At 36.1% G+C, this 17616-nt stretch overlaps 1 protein-coding gene across 1 annotated transcript in view; it reads right to left on the minus strand.

Moving 5' to 3' along the window:
- Window positions 1–12292, minus strand: part of nr3c1 (nuclear receptor subfamily 3, group C, member 1 (glucocorticoid receptor)) — a 34793-nt gene extending 22501 nt beyond the window's left edge. Inside the window, exons 1-2 of the mRNA XM_051649227.1 lie at window positions 11964–12292; window positions 8678–9768 (exon numbers count right to left, since the gene is read on the minus strand). Of these exons, the coding sequence (XP_051505187.1) occupies window positions 8678–9648 (971 nt within the window). The 5' untranslated portion in view covers window positions 9649–9768; window positions 11964–12292. The remainder of the gene's footprint in view (window positions 1–8677; window positions 9769–11963) is intronic.
- Between the last annotated feature and the right edge of the window lie 5324 nt (window positions 12293–17616).

Below are 17616 nucleotides of genomic sequence, written 5' to 3' on the forward strand. Positions count from 1 at the left end.
TATCAGTCTCCATGTTGTTAACCTGTTACATTCATTAAGAGCACGCGCACATTTGCAGCAGATAAGATTGGTGGTGGCATGAAGTCAAGCACAATGACATTTTTTTCTCTTCCTTATTCAGCCTTTGGTGGATTAACAACGTATCTAACTATAGCGTTTGCTAATATTTTTATGCAAAACCGATAAAATCAATTACTCTTAAAACTTAAAATTGCCCAGTCCTACAATCAGCCTTTTAAGGTATACTCTTTTGAGCGCGAGCCCGTGCGGACACGACTGCTTTGGGATCCACTTTTAGCCCAGTCAATATCAGGCATATTCACCGTCAATGCGCAAAGACGTGTACTGTGCTGATGACCGAACTGATGATGGACGGAAAACTAAAGTATACTTTGGCCTCAATGAAATGCCACAGACTTTTTTTGAAAATTTCAGTTATCAGCAAAGGTGGGTAGTAACGCAGTACATTTACTTTGTTACATTTACTTGAGTACATTTCTGGAGAAAATGTACTTTTAAAAGAAGGTTTAATAGTGGGTACTTTTTACTCTTAAGTAAATTTCAAATGAAATTTTTTTTACTTTTACCTCATTACAATGGCCGACGTTCTTTCGTTGCATTACTGGTTTTAATTAAATAAGTTTTAATAAATGCGTAATTTATTGAGAAATTTTTGAAAGAGATTTTTACTTTATAGTTGCGCTTTGTCACTCGAGTCCACCACTGTAGCAAGTGCTCAAAACAAACAATTTATTTCATCAGGCAATGCCTTTATTTTACACCAAGACGGATATTTCAAGATTAGAACTACAGCTCCAACTTAAGAAAACTCGTTAAGGTGAGTTTTGGCGATAGTGATAATGTGAGCTTGTCTGTGTTGTAGTGGTGGTCATTTTCAAGGTGATTCTGTAACTATGGGCTCTTATGACCTCAGTTTCTAAGTATACATTATCTGAAATATATCTGTGCATCCTGTATAAATCCACGTAAATATTTGCGTTAGGTGTAAATGCCTTTTGCTTTGCCGATCACGTGCGTGCGTGATTACTTGAGTGCATCTCTGCGTGTGCACACAGCACAGCAACTTTACGCTTGACAAATGCAATGCATTTTTCTCATGGACAACATAAAACAAGCTCTGAACTTAAATAAGCCTAACACGCTTCCACATACAGAGATACGGTGCAGTTTACTCTTACTGTACAGAACTAATTATCTAATTTCTTTCTACACTGAAAATACTGTAACTACACTGATCTAAAAATTCAAAGAGGACTTTAAAAATTGTGAAATAGGGAAGGTAGCCATTAATAAAGCATATCTTGCTTTGTTTAATTCAGCATTATATATGATTGGGCCTGTGAAATATTGTTCACGTTAGAAACTGATTTCCAAAGTTCTCTTCTAATTGACAGATTTGTCCAAATCTGACAAGCATCCTTAAAGTGATAGTTCAGCCATAAATTCATGTTCTGTCATCATTTCCCCATCCTCATGTTGTTCCAAACCCAAGTGACTTTCTGTATTTTGTGGAACCCAAAAGATGTTACAGAGAATGTTAGAGAATGACAGTCTCAACACCATTCCCTTTTAAAATATGGAGGAAAAAAACATGCAGTGAAAGTAAATGGTGACTGAGGAGAACATTCTGTCTGACATCTCTTTAACTGTGTTGCACTGAAGGAAGAAAGTCATTTGGGATTGGAACAACATAAGGGTGAATGATGAAAGAATTTGCAATAATAATTAGTATTATTAGTAAATTATTATTATTATTATTCTGTGAAACACGTTAAATGATGTAATGTGTATTACGTAATGAAATACTGGGGAGTAAATGTCCACTGTTACATATGAAAGTAACTAGTTACTCAATACTTGTGTATTCTTTTAATTGGATACTTTTTTTACTCTTACTCATGTAATTACTTACATCATTACTTTTACTTCTACTTAAGTAATAATTTTTTCAAGTAATTGTACTTTTACTTGAGTACAGTTTTTGGCTACTCTATCCACCTCTGGTTATCAGCTAGGTGTCACTATGTAAAGATTATACTGTATTTCATCCATTGAGTTTAAATACTTCAACTGAACCAGTACAACAACATAGATATAGTTTTTAAGAATAAATTATTAAGAACTATATCAGATGTTACAATAAAAAAAACAGGAATTTGCGGGAGGATGTTATCCATCAGGAATTTGAACATGAAAAGTGGGCATTCCATTTTAGTATAGAGCCTGACAATAATGCCATTTTGCAGTCAGTTGTGGAAAGGAGGAAAATCTTGGTCGAGGAGTCAAGCCATATTTATTAGGGCCCAAGCACTGAAAGTGCAGAGACCCTATAGTTCTTCTAAGGAATATTATTATTATTATTAGGGCGCAAGCACTGACAGTGCGGAGACCCTATTGTTCTTCTAAGGATTATTTAGGGCCCAAGCACTGAAAGTGCGGAGACCCTATTGTTCTTCTAAGGATTATTATTATTATTATTATTATTATTAGGGCGCAAGCACTGAAAGTGCGGAGACCCTATTATTCTTCTAAGGATTATTTAGGGCCCAAGCACTGAAAGTGCGGAGAACCTATTGTTCTTCTAAGGATTATTATTATTATTATTATTATTATTATTATTATTAGGGTGCAAGCACTGAAAGTGCGGAGAACCTATTGTTCTTCTAAGGATTATTATTTTATTTTTTTTCCAAGGTTTCGGGGGCTTTTGGGGCACTTAACATGCTCAAAAACTCATTAAATTTTACACATGCGTCAGAGTTGTCAGCAATTAGTGCTTGGCAAAAGTTCATACATGGCCGTGTAGTGGGGGCTCTGTAGCGCCACCTAGAATATGGGTAAGTTCGGGGGCTCTGTAGCTACAGTCACCAAATTTTGTACACACTGTATATAGAAAACTGGACAATTTTTGCACTGACAGTCATAAGCTCTGCCCAACAGGAAGTCAGCCATTTTGTATTGTTTGAAAAATGCATGCTCTGGAATTTGAAATATTCCTCCAAGGAGATTCATGTTACAGGTACAAAATGTGGGCGACATCATGCCTTCATTGATGATGCTAAATTGTGAACAGATTTTTATTAAGGAAGTGTGACACTTTAAACAGACTTTGAAATATCCTTCTTATGTTTACCTGAATTGCTTAAAATTTTATTGGAATATGTCAAGACAGTGTAGATTTAAAATTATGAAGGGTTTCTTGATATCTTTTTTTATTTTTTTATTATTTTTTTTTTTCCCAATTTGGAATGCCCAATTCCCAATGTGCTTTTTAAGTCCTCGTGTTCGCGTAGTGATTCGCCTCAGTCCGGGTGGCGGAGGACGAATCCCAGTTGCCTCCGTGTCTGAGACCATCAACCCGCACATCTTATCACTTGGCTTGTTGAGCGCGTTGCCACGGAGACATAGCGCGTGTGGAGGCTTCACGCCATCCACCGCGGCAACCACGCTCAACTCACCACGCGCCCCACCGAGAAGGAACCACATTATACCACGAGGAGTTTACCCCATGTGACTCTACCCTCCCTAGCAACCGGGCCAATTTGGCTGCTTAGGAGACCTGGCTGGAGTCACTCAGCACACCCTGGGATTTAAACTAGCAAGCTAACGAACTCCAGGGATGGTAGCCAGCGTATTTTACCACTGAGCTACCCAGGCCCCAGGTTTCTTGATATCTTAAATAGTGTTGCCATGGCAACGCATTAAATGTCATTATTCCTTTTTATGTATATTTGCTTAGTTTTGAGGTACCTGACATGATGAACACTCTTAAAATAAACATGCTTAAAACATATTTCTTGTCCTTGGCCTATAACTTACCGTAATTCTATGCCATGATGTGACTATGTCTCCATTTTCTCTTTTTTTTTTGTTGCTTTTATGCTTTATTATTATCTTTTAAGATGCCATTGTACAGCAACCCTGGTTGTTTTTAAATGCGCTTTAGAAATAAACATGACTTGACTTGCTTGAATTTGCATGATATTTTGCAAACACACCAGAGTTGTCGGCCATTAGGCCTGGGCAAAAGTTAACACATGGGCATGGCTGGGAAGCTCTGTAGCGCCACCTTTTGACAAAAGTGGTGGGGTCAGTTTATTCTACGGTCACCAAACTTGCTACATATATTGTTCTCATCAAGCTGGACAACTTTCAAAATTACAGTCATTAGCTACACTCAACAGGAAGTTGGCCATTTTTGGATTTAATGCGCTTTAAAAAAAAAATAAAAACAAATTTGCAGGCCCTGAACTTTTGAATACTCCTCCAAGGGAATTCATGTGATTGTCAAATTTAGGCAATATTATGCCAAGACATTGAAGATGCTAAATTGCGAACAGATTTTTGATATATTGAACAGTTTTGCCATGGCGAGGCAATAAATTAAGGGCAAAAATGGGAAACAGGAAGTGTCTCGTATCTTCTGTGTGCATTATATGATTTTTATGAAAATTCAGCTGTATGTTTGGTAATGGGGGCTGATAACATTGATGTGACTATTATGGGTTACGGTCACAGCGCCACCTCCTGGCAGCAGGAAGTGTTGTTCTTACAACATACTTTAAAATAGTCCTCTTATATTTACCCAAATTTACCCAAATTGCTTCGAACAATGTCAAATGTCAAATGCATGTGTCCACCTTGCATTGTTTTCTGAAAGCCACCAGGTGGAAATGGACCAGTTGTGTCCATTTTGCAGCTATATATTTTCAGTCTCTACCTGCTGAGAGCCAAGATGTGACCAGGATGTGTATGCAGAAGGCCAAGTTCACCCTTGAGAGCATCTTACCATATTTCAATAATAATGTTTCTTTTTAAAACCTTTTGTTATTGTTTTTCTTGACTTAACATTTATTACATTAACATTAACCGACTTATTACTTTGTACACTATTGGCAAGACATAATAAAGGCTACATTAACTACTGTACCAATGCCTAGCCATTTGACAATTGGTTAACATTAATTCCCCTCCAACGTGGCCTATGTGACGTCAGTAGAAATGTCATTTTAGGGTGTGTTCACACTTGTAGTTCGGTTCTCTTGGTCCGGACCAAAAAAGAAAATGATACATTTAGTCCTGGTTCGCTTAGCGTTCACACTGGCATTTTTAACACTAAACCTAATGATACAAAACAAAAGGCATCAGGAAAAAGTCACAACCTGATTGGACAGCTTTTATGACGTATATTTTACGACGGAACTTGCCGAACATCCAAAACAATGCTGGCTGCTGGGCGAAATGAGCTCGTTAGATTTATATATGTATATATGGTGGTATTTTTACCAGCTGAGAACAAACAAAGAGCTAATAAAATGTGTAAAGGAGTCAAAACAGTGCCAGGAATTCCTCCATTGCACACACAAATTAAGATATGCTGCAAGGATGGCTGATGGCGGTTCCGACGCCTGTACTGAACTGTAATGGGCAACATAGCTCCTATGATGAGAAGACCCAGGTATGCTTGAGGTCAGTATTAGGCAAATTACTTCCTGTTTTTGGTCCGTTTAGACGTCTTTTGTCCATGTTGCGTTCATATATCAATTGAACCACACCAGAGTTCGTTTGGAAGCGGACCCAGACCCACTATTCAGGCGGTCTTGGTCTGCTTGTTTGGTGTGCACCAAGGTTCGGATGGCAACGTTCACACTTGTTCAATTGAACCGCACTAATAGAGCAATAGAGTACGTTTTAATCGAACCAAACCTGCCAAGTGTGAACACACCCTTAGAGGTGGAGAAAGTTGTTACAATTTAATGGATAATTAGGAAAAAAATATTTTCTTGGTATAACGTGTACTGATGAATTTACAGGTTTTGAATCAAGTTGCAGGGCCCTGAACGGTCGATTCCATTAAGTGTGTCATTATAACTTCCTCATAAATGCAATGCAGACTTCCTTGTTGTAAAACTTACACTAAACACAAAAAGGTTTTTTTGCATTAGCAAAGAAAGCCTGGGTGCACATAAAACAGATTGCCTACTTCTATAAAATCTCTTGACCTAAATTTCTGCAGTGGTTTTGCTCTGCCCCATGCCTTCTGAGCACATTTCATTGATTTATTCATGATTGCTCATACACATCAGTAATTGCAAATAGGTGAGGAAAGATAGCAATGGAAACATGATGGAACATGAAAGTGAAGAAGAAAATGGCACAGTTCCGTCTTATTATTCTGAAAAAGATCTTGCATTCTTCCACTGGCCTACTGGTGGTACAGCATGGTAATTTTAACGAAAGGCTAACTTCAGTCATTTAGGGGGCAGTGCTGTCTTTGAGACTGATTTTGTCTGGTCCAACCTCCATTTCCTGGGTGTTCCTTTAAAAGGATCAAGAAAAACCCTGCCTGTTTAGCTTCAAAATCCCAGACAGGATATACAGGAACTCAAATTTTATGTTTTGTAGTCTTTCTCTCTCAGAATTTGAATATTTTGATGAGCCAAAACCGCTCAAATATTTCACAGATACAGGTTAACAGGGTTCCCAGTCCCAAAACCTTTTATCAAAGAATTTTCCAAATGTTCATGAATTTTTTAAAACCATTTTATAGCACTCACAAAGAGCAATTTCGAAATATTTTAGAGCTGAGCAAAACTAGATATTCCATTACTTTTCCAGGCCTGGAAATCACAATTTTAAAATTGCCTGATATTTGTCATGGTTGTCCATGAACATGACTATGAGTACTTTGTTGTTAGGCAATGGACATTTTATTCAATCTTTAAGCCTCTGGGGTCGACGGACACGCCGGCACGTCCTGCTGGATTTTTTCCGCATAACAGCGGAAACAACTTAAAATACTCCGTCATTTTTGGGCATACAGATAAGTTTAAGACATCATTAGAAACTATAAAGGGTCTACTATTATTTGTGTACACTCACAATAACAACAAAACCTTGTGCTTTTGTAAAATAAAGAAAATAAACAGGGTGCACTTTCAGCCATCTCTGTCTCCACGAGCATCTTTCTGAAACGTGTCACAAAAATGAAGTAAAACTCTGCGAATACTTATCACACAAACATGAAACATATGTCTAAAGAAAGCTTAAAATGTCTACTTTTAAATAAAACAAATATTCTCCTGCAATGTAATCTGTATGAAACAAAGCGATGTACAGTTTCTCCTGGCTCAGCTAATTATCCCTAATGTGATCACACCCACCAGCAGAGCGTGCTATTCATACGGTAATGTGCTGAGATGATCAATGCAAATGGTAAACGCCCCCAACAGTGCCTTAAAAAACATCAAGTTCATTCACTTTCCTGCGTGTTTGGAAGATGGCACGCTGAGATGGATAGTGAGGAAGAGTTCACATTTTCCTCGGAAGAAGAACGGGAATCCGACGAGGATACATTTGCATTTTGAAGAGCGTCTTGATCCAGCCGAGGATACAATTTTGGATGAGTAAGTCTTTATTTACATTAGTTGACATGCTATGTTATATAAACATGTACACATTTTACTAGTTGGACTATTTCCAGACTTGCCAGCCAGTATTCAAACATTGAAATTTGAAATATGTCCTAATAGGCAAATTTTAGTTACATTTAAATGTTGTTTTGGCTAAAGCAGGTATTTAAATTGTATGCTGTATAAATATGATATGCAATATGATATAAAAATAATATGAATGTTTAAATTATATTTTAACTAGTGTTTATGCTGCCTAATTATCATCAACAAAGCTTGTGCTTGCAAATATCTGTTCGGGAGTAAATGTGTAAAATGAGCTGTAATTATGCCCATATTAGAAAATCAGCATATTAGAATGATTTCTGAAGGATCATGTGACTGCAGTAATGATGCTGAAAATTTAGCTTTGATCACAGGAATAAATTGCATTATAATATATTCAAATAGAAAAGTTATTTTAAATTGTAAAAATATTTCACAATATCACTGTTTTTGCTGTATTTTGGATCAAATAAATGCAGGTTTGGTGAGCAGAAGAGACTTCTTTTAAAAACATTTAAAAAAATCTTACTGATCTAAAACTTTTAAATGGTAGTGTAGGTCTAAAGTAAAGTCTTTATGTAAAGAAAATGTATAGTCAGATTACTTCTTTTAACTTAAACTTGATTTTGTGAATAAGCTACAAACATTCATTCTCTGTCAGGGGAGGGGTCTTTGTCTCCTCAGGTGTGAATCACATCAATATTCATGATCATCCACGCCTCCTCGCATATGGCCTTTCTAACACTAAAAGTGTCTTACTAAAGTTAAATGACTAAATTGTTTTGTATGAATGAGTGATCAGGATGGTTTTCACATCATTTTATAGCAAAGACTCTAGGCTACAAGATCCAGTCCTCAAAAGTCTTGTGGACAAATGTTTAGTATGTGTTATATTGCCTTATTTCAGTGACTTAACATTTTTGTTTTTTTTTCAAAAACCACCCATAACCATTATTTTCTCAAAAATACAAACATGTACATACATGTTGCTCACATATTATTGTAGCCTAGTTTGTGCTGAATACAGTGTTTACAGACTTTAGCCATTAATATGTTTTATAGCAACTGAAAAAAGCACAAATGTCAAGGCATGTCAAAACCTCTCCAGGGCCCAAAACATCCTCAGACCCCAGAGGGTTAATACACCTTGACACATAATTGAAACACTGGCCATCATGGTGACCTTCATCATGGCTTACCTGGCATAGGAGTTTGTGAAAGCTTTGGAAATGCCATTTGCATTTCCATAGCCCTGCCCCCTGCTCCAACCAACTTCTGAAGAGGCCAGAGGGGTGTACACACTGAAGACAGGCTTCTGATCTTTTTGCTGACTGACACTAGCCATGGATGAGCTGGTTCCAAAGAGTGAGCTCTGTCCACTTGAAGTGGTGACATCGCAAATGGAAATGGGTGTGCTATGGAGACTTGTCTGACAGTAGTTAGTCCCACTGTTCTCCTGTTTGATGACCCCAGGAGTACACAGCTGGATTATGGAGTCTTTCTCCACCTTTACAGTGGGTGAGCTGATGATGACAATGTTGGTGCTGGATGGGCTGGAGTCGGTTGTGCCATTGGCAGTGCTGCTCACTGAGAGCACCAGCTTCGAGTCCCTCTCTGAATTTGTTGGCAAGTCTCCAAGCAGAGCATCATCACCAATGGTGGAGAGGAACGCATCATCTCCCATGTAGAAATCAGAGGGTGAGCATTCTAACTCAAAGTCCTGCAGGAGGTCCAGAGTGTTGTCACTAAAGAGCTTATTACCAACGTCAACATCCTTACTGATGGGCCCGAAGGAATCTTGGTCAAGGTCCATATCGGCTTTATCCATGGGAGAGAAGTCCTCTGTTTTTAAAGGAAAGAGACTGGGATCCACTCCACCAATCAGGGAGTCCATTGAAGGGGAGATGCTATTGAGGTTTGCAATGCTTGCCTCCAGACCTGAGAAGTTGTCCCCCAGAGTGAAAGGGGCCAGAGTCTGGTTTTGATGGGCCCTCTGGTCCTTCCCCATTTTGAGTTCTGAATCCTCCATAAAGAAACCGAGTGTGGAGGATACAGAGGTGGTGTGCTCCTTCAGAGTGGGCGAATTGCTCAGGCCATTAGGAAGGTCCCCTGAAACTGGCTGCATTAATGGATTGGGTTGAGAAACCATGGAGGTTGGGGCGACAGACATGGCACTTTGTATTCCGCTTCACAAAATCCCCTGAGCTGGGCTGTCACTGTAATCCAATGTATTCAAACACTCATCTCTCTTTGTACTTTTCTTAAGTCCTCCTTGATCCATCTCGCATTACTGTGGTAGAACACAAGAAAACAATGTTTTTTTAAAAATAATATAATCAAAATCACTTAAAAATATCCGAAAGCATAATTTACTGTAAATAACATGACACCGATAATACAAAGAAACAACAAAATAATTAAAAAACAGAGAAATAAAAAAATTATTTTTCATGTTAACAGCATTTCCACAAATATACAATAGTTACTAGCTATTGTTGCTACAAAAATAAATAAATAAGAAACGTGGTAACTAGGCATTAGCCACTACTATTATCAGTAAAATAAATAAAATTAGAGAAAAATTCTAAAAATGTCTTACACTGACTGAAGGACATTCATTATTAAGTGATTACAGTAGTCGCAATAACAACTAGATATGTAAATTTTGTCAAGACACACTTTGATGTTGGCTTGATAAATCCTTAACTGAAATTTTTGCTTTAGAAAAGTTTAAAAGTTATTAAAATAAAAAAAATAAAAATAATTATAAACACACACACACACACACACACACACACACACAGGGTTGGGAGGGTTACTTTTTAAATGTATTCCAATACAGATTACAGAATACATGCTGTAAAATGTAATTTGTAACGTATTCTGTTAGATTACTCAAGGTCAGTAACGTATTCTAAATACTTTGGATTACTTCTTCAGCACTGGTAGATTTTTCACTTGTTTTGACTATAAAAACTCTGCCAGTACAGTAAGACAAAATACACATGTTAAAAATACATTCTCTGAAAAACCTAAATATCTTATGCAGTGTTGTTTCTAAAACAAGGTAAATCAAACTGATCTTGTTTTAATGATTTTTTGATATTTTTACAGGAAAACAATACAAAAATTATTATCAAGAATATGATTTTTGCCCTAATATCAAAGGACTTACTAGAAAAAAAGAAATTATGATCTAACATGAATTTTCTTGATAAAAAATAAGATCGTGCCTGGTAACGTGCATGTAAAATGGCTAGAAATAGTATTTTAGCTTAGCGTAAAGCTGACAATTTACACAAGGTTTATTTCTATTTCTTCTGCTCCAAACTTACTTCAAACTTACTTCTCTGTCTGCTCGTATGAATGTAACACATCATAAGAAAGTGTTTCACCGCTGTTCAAATGCACTTTGGATCGCATCATTTATATGTATAAATGTTTTCCATCTGAAAGGACTAAATATTAAATGAAACAAATGACAATAAAATGCAAAGTAATCTCTTCAGTTATCAAAATACTTTTTGAATGTAACTGTATTCTAAATACCAATGATTTAAATTGTAACTGTAGTAGAATACAGTTAATAATATTTTGTATTTTAAATACGTAATCCCGTTACATGTATTCCGTTACTCCCCAACCCTGTATAATATATATATATATATATATATATATATATATATATATATATATATATATATATATGAATATAACTTATAAATGTAGGAAAGTTGGTATGATCTGTATACACATCAAAATATGCTGTTTAACTTTTTAAAACTTTAGATAAGTTGTATATAAATGTATTAAAATGTGTTTTAAAATATGATGATGATAGTTATGGTCAATATATACTACACATACTGTCGGGTGCATGCATTTAACTGACGATGAATTTGGTAATTTAATAACTGCCAAACAAATGATGTTATCTTTCACTGATTCGCTTATGTTTTCCTCTCTTGTAAGTAGCTTTGGATAAAAGCGTCTGCCAAATGAATAAATGTAAATCATTAACGTCATAAACACAATGTATTATCAACAGAAATGAGGATTTATAGCCTTTTTTCTCTCCATAAAAAGGTCGAATATTTATATTTTGGAACTCTCGCGCTGATCTCGCGCCCTTGCCCCACACACACTCAATGCAGCAGCAGGCTGCTCGTGGATCAGTGTGACACGCAATGAGGCCTACTCACTCAAACTGCTAATCCACACCAAAATGACGAGGAAATCATTTCATATTACAATATGAACGCTTAAACAACACGCACTACTGCAGCAACACTGTAAAGCTAATACAATAGCGCTCACAGCCCAGCAAGAACGATTACATGGCGAACCATGACAAATACGTAGCGAATTCAATCTATATTCGGTCAGTTACTTAAAATATAAACGACAGATACTTGTCTATAACAAGTTTTGCATTCATGTGCACTGTTAAAACGAAAAAGCGGTTTAAATGTAGGAAATACGTACCGTTTGATATTTACGCTCCTGTTTTGATTTGTTGCATCATATGACATTGTTTTGATTAGAGGTTTCTGCTGTTAGTGATTAGCAATAACATGAAAGCCTTCACCGTTGATACAAGTCCGAGGTCGCGTCACAAAAGCAGGAGAAATCGCAAACTGCGTGAAAATATCGCAGGCCAGATATCGTCCAGTGTTATAGTCAGAATTCATAACACCATCGGGGTATCCAATTTACTCATTTTGGCCATGAGAAAAGAGGCGTGCCATAAAACCATAAACCATAAAAACATTCAAAATGGAGATTACTGTATGGACATCCGTGGCCACCCTGTTTACAACATGTAGTGCGACCTATTGGCAGTATAGAGTATTACAGCTCGCCTCCTTGACTGTGAGAGTGTGATCTGTGTCTGAGGAACCTCGTTGCACTCCTTTCTTTCTCTGTTACTCTGCTTCTGTTTTGTTGTTTGCCTCTCCTTATTCCCTCTCTCACCCACACAAGCCCCAAAAATTGGTAACACTTCATAATAACTTTTCTTTATAAAATTAACAAATTTACATGACAGGGTAAAAGGCACCTTCGATTTTATTTTCACACTAAAACACTAAACAGCAACGGAAAATACCACAGTACTTTCGTAAACATCTTTTTGTCACTATGCACTGCAAAATATTCCTGATCCATGAGGTCATCGCTTGCAATGTCTAATGTTTGATTTTTAGCTAATTTTATCTAATATTTAATCATTTCTAAAAATGTTGCAAATTTATGTAGCTAATGAGAATAACTGAAATTATCACATTTATTTTTAGACAAAATAATTGTCATTTTCAGTTTTGTTCAATGTGATTCAATCAATGGATAGTAATAAATAAAAGGATAGTAACACATTGTTTTTCTTAAGTAGGGGGAACAGGTTTGTTATGAAAAATTTTCAAAGTGAGCTCACATCGACTGATCCAATCATTATGGAGATTAATTTAATTATAGAATACTTGAGATGTTATGAAATGCCAAATGTGATTGAAATCAACAGTAAATGTTTAACCCTTTCCTGAAGTGGTTATTTTGAGAAAGTATTATCTTAATTTGATATTCAAAAAACATCTTGTTGTCTCAAAAGTATTTGCCTAAGTTGACCAAATTTGCCCTATAACTAACACTTTAATCCTCCCTCGCCACCTTTAAGAAATATATTTTAATCAAAACAACCTTCTGTAATTATTTCTTTTTACACAAATTATGTTGCTCCATCAATATTCTATAAAAAAATAAATTAATTTTTAAAATCTTGATACCCTTTTTGACAAGAAAAAAAAGCAAATTTTCCTTAAAGGAATATTCTGTGTTCAGTACAAGTTAAGCTCAATCGACAGCATTTGTAGCATAATGTTGATTACATATATATATATATATATATATATATATACACACACACACACACACAGTACTGTGCAAAAGTTTTAGGCACTTGTGAAAAATGTTGCATAGTGAGGATTTCATCAAAAATAATGCCATAAATAGTTTTCGTTTATCAATGAACGACATACAAAGTCCAGTAAACATAAAAAGCTAAATCAATATTTGGTGTGACCACCTTTGCCTTTAAAACAGCCCCAATTCTCCTAGGTACACCTGGATACAGTGTTTCTTGGTTGTTGGCAGATAGGATGTTCCAAGCTTCTGGGAGAATTTGCAACAGTTCATCTATGCTGTCTAAATTGCTTCTGTCTCTTCATGTAATCTCAGACTAACTCAATGTTCAGTTGGGGCTCTGTGGGAGCCATGCAATATGTTGCAGGGCTCCCTGTTCTTCTATTATATTCTTTTAGCAAAAGTAATGTTTGGAAGTCTACAGTTTATATTTCCTTTTGACACACTACAGCTAAAGATATAAATAACCATCTTAAGACAAATGCTTTTGTGAAACATCTTATATGCCTAAGACTTTTGCACAGTACTGTATATTTCGATTCATCCGTCCTTTTCTTTCTTAAAAAAATAAATAAAAAATCTGGGTTACAGTGAGACACTTACAGTAAAAGTGAATGGGGCCAATTTTTGGAGGGTTTAAAAGGCATAAATGTGAAGCTTATAATTTTATAAAAGCACTTACATTAATTCTTCTGTTAAAACTCATGTATTATTTGAGCTGTAAAGTTGTTTAAATTGTAATTTTTAGTCATTTTAGGGTTTGTTGACATTACATTATTACACAAAAGTGGCTATAACTTTACACAGAAAATGTTAGTAAGTGATTTTATCACACTAAAATTATGTTATCATGCATATTTTTTTTTTTACATCTTGTGGCTATACTTTTGAAACAGTGAGTTTATATGATAATTTTTTGGATTTTCTCCCCTTTTTCTCCCCAATTTGGAATGCCCAATGCTCTCTAAGTCCTCGTGGTGGCATAATGACTCGCCTCAATCTGGGTGGTGGAGGACAAATCTCAGTTGCCTCCACATCTGAGATTGTCAATCCGTGCATTCTGTGCGTGTGGAGACTTCTCGCTATTCTCCACGGCATCTACACACAACTTGCCAGGCGCCACACCGAGAATGAACCACATTATAGTGACCACGAGGAGGTTACCCCATGTGACTCTACCCTCCCTAGCAACCGGGCCAATTTGGTTGTTTAGGAGACCTGGCTGGAGTTACTCAGCACGCCCTGGATTCGAACTCGCGACTCCAGGGGTGGTAGTCACTGTCTTTACACGCTGAGCTACCCAGGCCCCCAAAACAGTGAGTATTTTAACGTTTACAAATTGGCCTCATTCACATCCATTGTAAGTGCCTCACTGTAACCCAGATTTTTGCTTTTAAGAAAAGGAGGTGCAAGTCAAATTAAATTTTTGTGGTAATCAGTGTTATGCCACAAATGCTGTCGATTGAGCTTAACTTGTATTGAACCCGAAATATTCCTTTCAGGTGTGCCTTTAGCCCCGTTGTACCAATACATAACTAATACTTAGTTCAAGAGCATTCAAAGTAGATATGTCAAGAAACTGTTTCATATTAAAATGGTCATTAACTATGATCTGTTAAGCATTACAATGTTGGTTAATAGATTTTTAATTAAGTCTGTATTTCAAGCAGGTCTGTTCCTCCCTTTCATGTCTTGTGTTCTCAAGTTTGGCATGTGCATTTTTTTTTTTTTTTTGGTACAGCACTGAAAAGTACTTATGTAACTTCTCACAATGTTAACTCGATACTACCAGAAATTCACTTCGCATTTTGGATGTTGCATAATACTAGCAGTATAATTACAAATATATATATTTTTTAAAGACAGGCATTATAGAACAAATATAGATAGGTCAAATAAAAAGGTTAATCATGTAAAACAAAAATATATCTTTGGAGTTCAGAGATTTAGTTTCAGTTCCATTACACACACAAAGAGAGTGGGTGGAAATGTGTTTAGAAAAATATTAACACTTGTAAGGCAAGATGACAAGGTGACAACAGACAAGCCATTTTCCCCTTAAAGATACAATTAATCCATCAATCATTTTCATATACCCAACATTCAAGATCGCACTTTTGTTTTCTGATGTGGCAGTTTTACAATACAGTTTTACAACCTAATTTAGCAAGTTGGTTGTACTTCATCATTAATTAAAATTGTATATAACAGTACATTTGTTTTAGTTAGCAAACAAAAATTTACTTATATGTTAACATCTAAATTAACTATTTTTATTTAATAATCCTGAATGAACCTCAACTGACTGGATTTCTCAAAGTAATTCTTAAGGTTCAGATCAGGTAAAAATAATTCCTCATCTGAAATAACAAATTCTCTTTATGGTAACAATGTTCACTTTTTACAGTGTCAAATTAATTGCTGCTAAGCCTGGGGAAATTATTTATATTAACGCCAAATTTAGTTCTGGGTGACAGCGAACTAAACACTTTCACCTAGTGGATGTTTCTTATCTGTGTAGTACAAACAGCTATTTTGATGAGCTTTGATGCATTGAAAGCAGTCTTGATATACAGTATGTACACATGTATTTTTTTTTGAAGATGGATACGTGAAGACGGATTGGCTTTGTATCTCCATTACATGCAACATGCGTAGCATGTAATCATCAGTGATGCATCATAATTGACAAAGGTAAATGTTTACTAAGCAGACAAAGTGGAATCTTTAGAAGTAATTCTTACAAATAAATTCTTCTCACTACAAAGTGACATGCATGAAAGAAAATAACTATTATAGGCATGACTTTCTATTTTTATCTGCTTGAGGCTTAGCTTGTATTAGGCATCTGGCAGCTATAGAAATGAAGATGGTCTATATTTGAAGTTGGCATTCTCATGTAAAATGGGTGGTGATGTAAACAAATCCATATATTGGTTCTTTAAGCTGTCTGGAATAATGAAATCATTGAAAATAGACTGGACTGAGCTGAGCTGGTACCCAGCAATATATTTACCGAAGGGATCAAGATCAAATCTACTTAATCAAAAACACACCATTCTGAAGCAGAAAAAATAAAATAAAATAAGAATAATAGTAATAATTGCAATAATGGCACTCTACTGGTTCCATTAAGTTTGAATGCTGCCTCATAGCCCTCCATATGCAGAACCATCCATATCCACATAAATGGCTCCTCTTCGAGGCAAGCATGGCTGAAATCCAGAGAATACGAAAGATCTAGGTCAATGGATTGCTGCACAGCTATGATGGCTCCCCCTTCTGAAGTGTCTGTGTAGTGCGTATAACAACTAGATGCGATGGATAGATGAAAAAACACACACTGATTGACCAGTAATCCAGTAATGAAAAGATACTGGGTGTTAAAACATGGTAACACAAAAGCTGTATATTAATTCTAGACTATAAATGGGGTAGGGCTGATTAATTGATTTGATTAATTGCATTTACTTTCTAAATTTACATTCGGCAAGTATTGCAGTTTGAAATACTCATACACTCAAGACTGAAAGAGGAAAGAGTGGTAGGCATGTTCCTGAAGAGTTCCCCTGCATTATTCAAGTCTTATAATGGCAGTGGCTGCAGGCATGTTTTTAACTTTACATGTCACCAGCTCTTCCCTGTCTGAATGCAATCATAATAGACAAAGTACATGTTGCTATTACTTGTTTGAGAGTTGAAGTGCTCCAAGTCTAGCATAGTCAAGTGATTCATAATATCTGCAGAGAATAGTGTATTTTTAGCAGTCTTTAAGAGGCAACAGACGTCAGCTTGAATTCACGAGATATTACACAAACTTTATTATAGCTCAATAAAGAACATTTCTGTATTATTGAATATATAAATGCAACAAACTGTGATTATAATGAAATGTTGTTGCAGATGAAAAGACAACAGCAGTTTGCTGTTTGAATCCCACACACAGTTTCTTCTGTCGGTGCCTAGCAACACTTTTTCAGCAGAATACACAAAATTAGCAGGATATGGTTATAGCCTCAAAGCCATCGCTCAGTGGAGCCGAGCCCACAAATTCCTTGAAACAAGATCAGCACATAATGCCAAAGGTTTGCATCCTAAAATAAGCATGTTCTCTCTACTAATTCAGAGAATCTTCTCAGTGCAGACAGTTTTGTGAGGGTAATATGACCTTAAAGTCAAATCAGTCCTGTCAAGTAATAATCTGTGAGTTCAGAGTAGATTT

Source organism: Myxocyprinus asiaticus, chromosome 22, assembly GCF_019703515.2.
Source record: "Myxocyprinus asiaticus isolate MX2 ecotype Aquarium Trade chromosome 22, UBuf_Myxa_2, whole genome shotgun sequence".
Taxonomy (NCBI): domain Eukaryota; kingdom Metazoa; phylum Chordata; class Actinopteri; order Cypriniformes; family Catostomidae; genus Myxocyprinus; species Myxocyprinus asiaticus.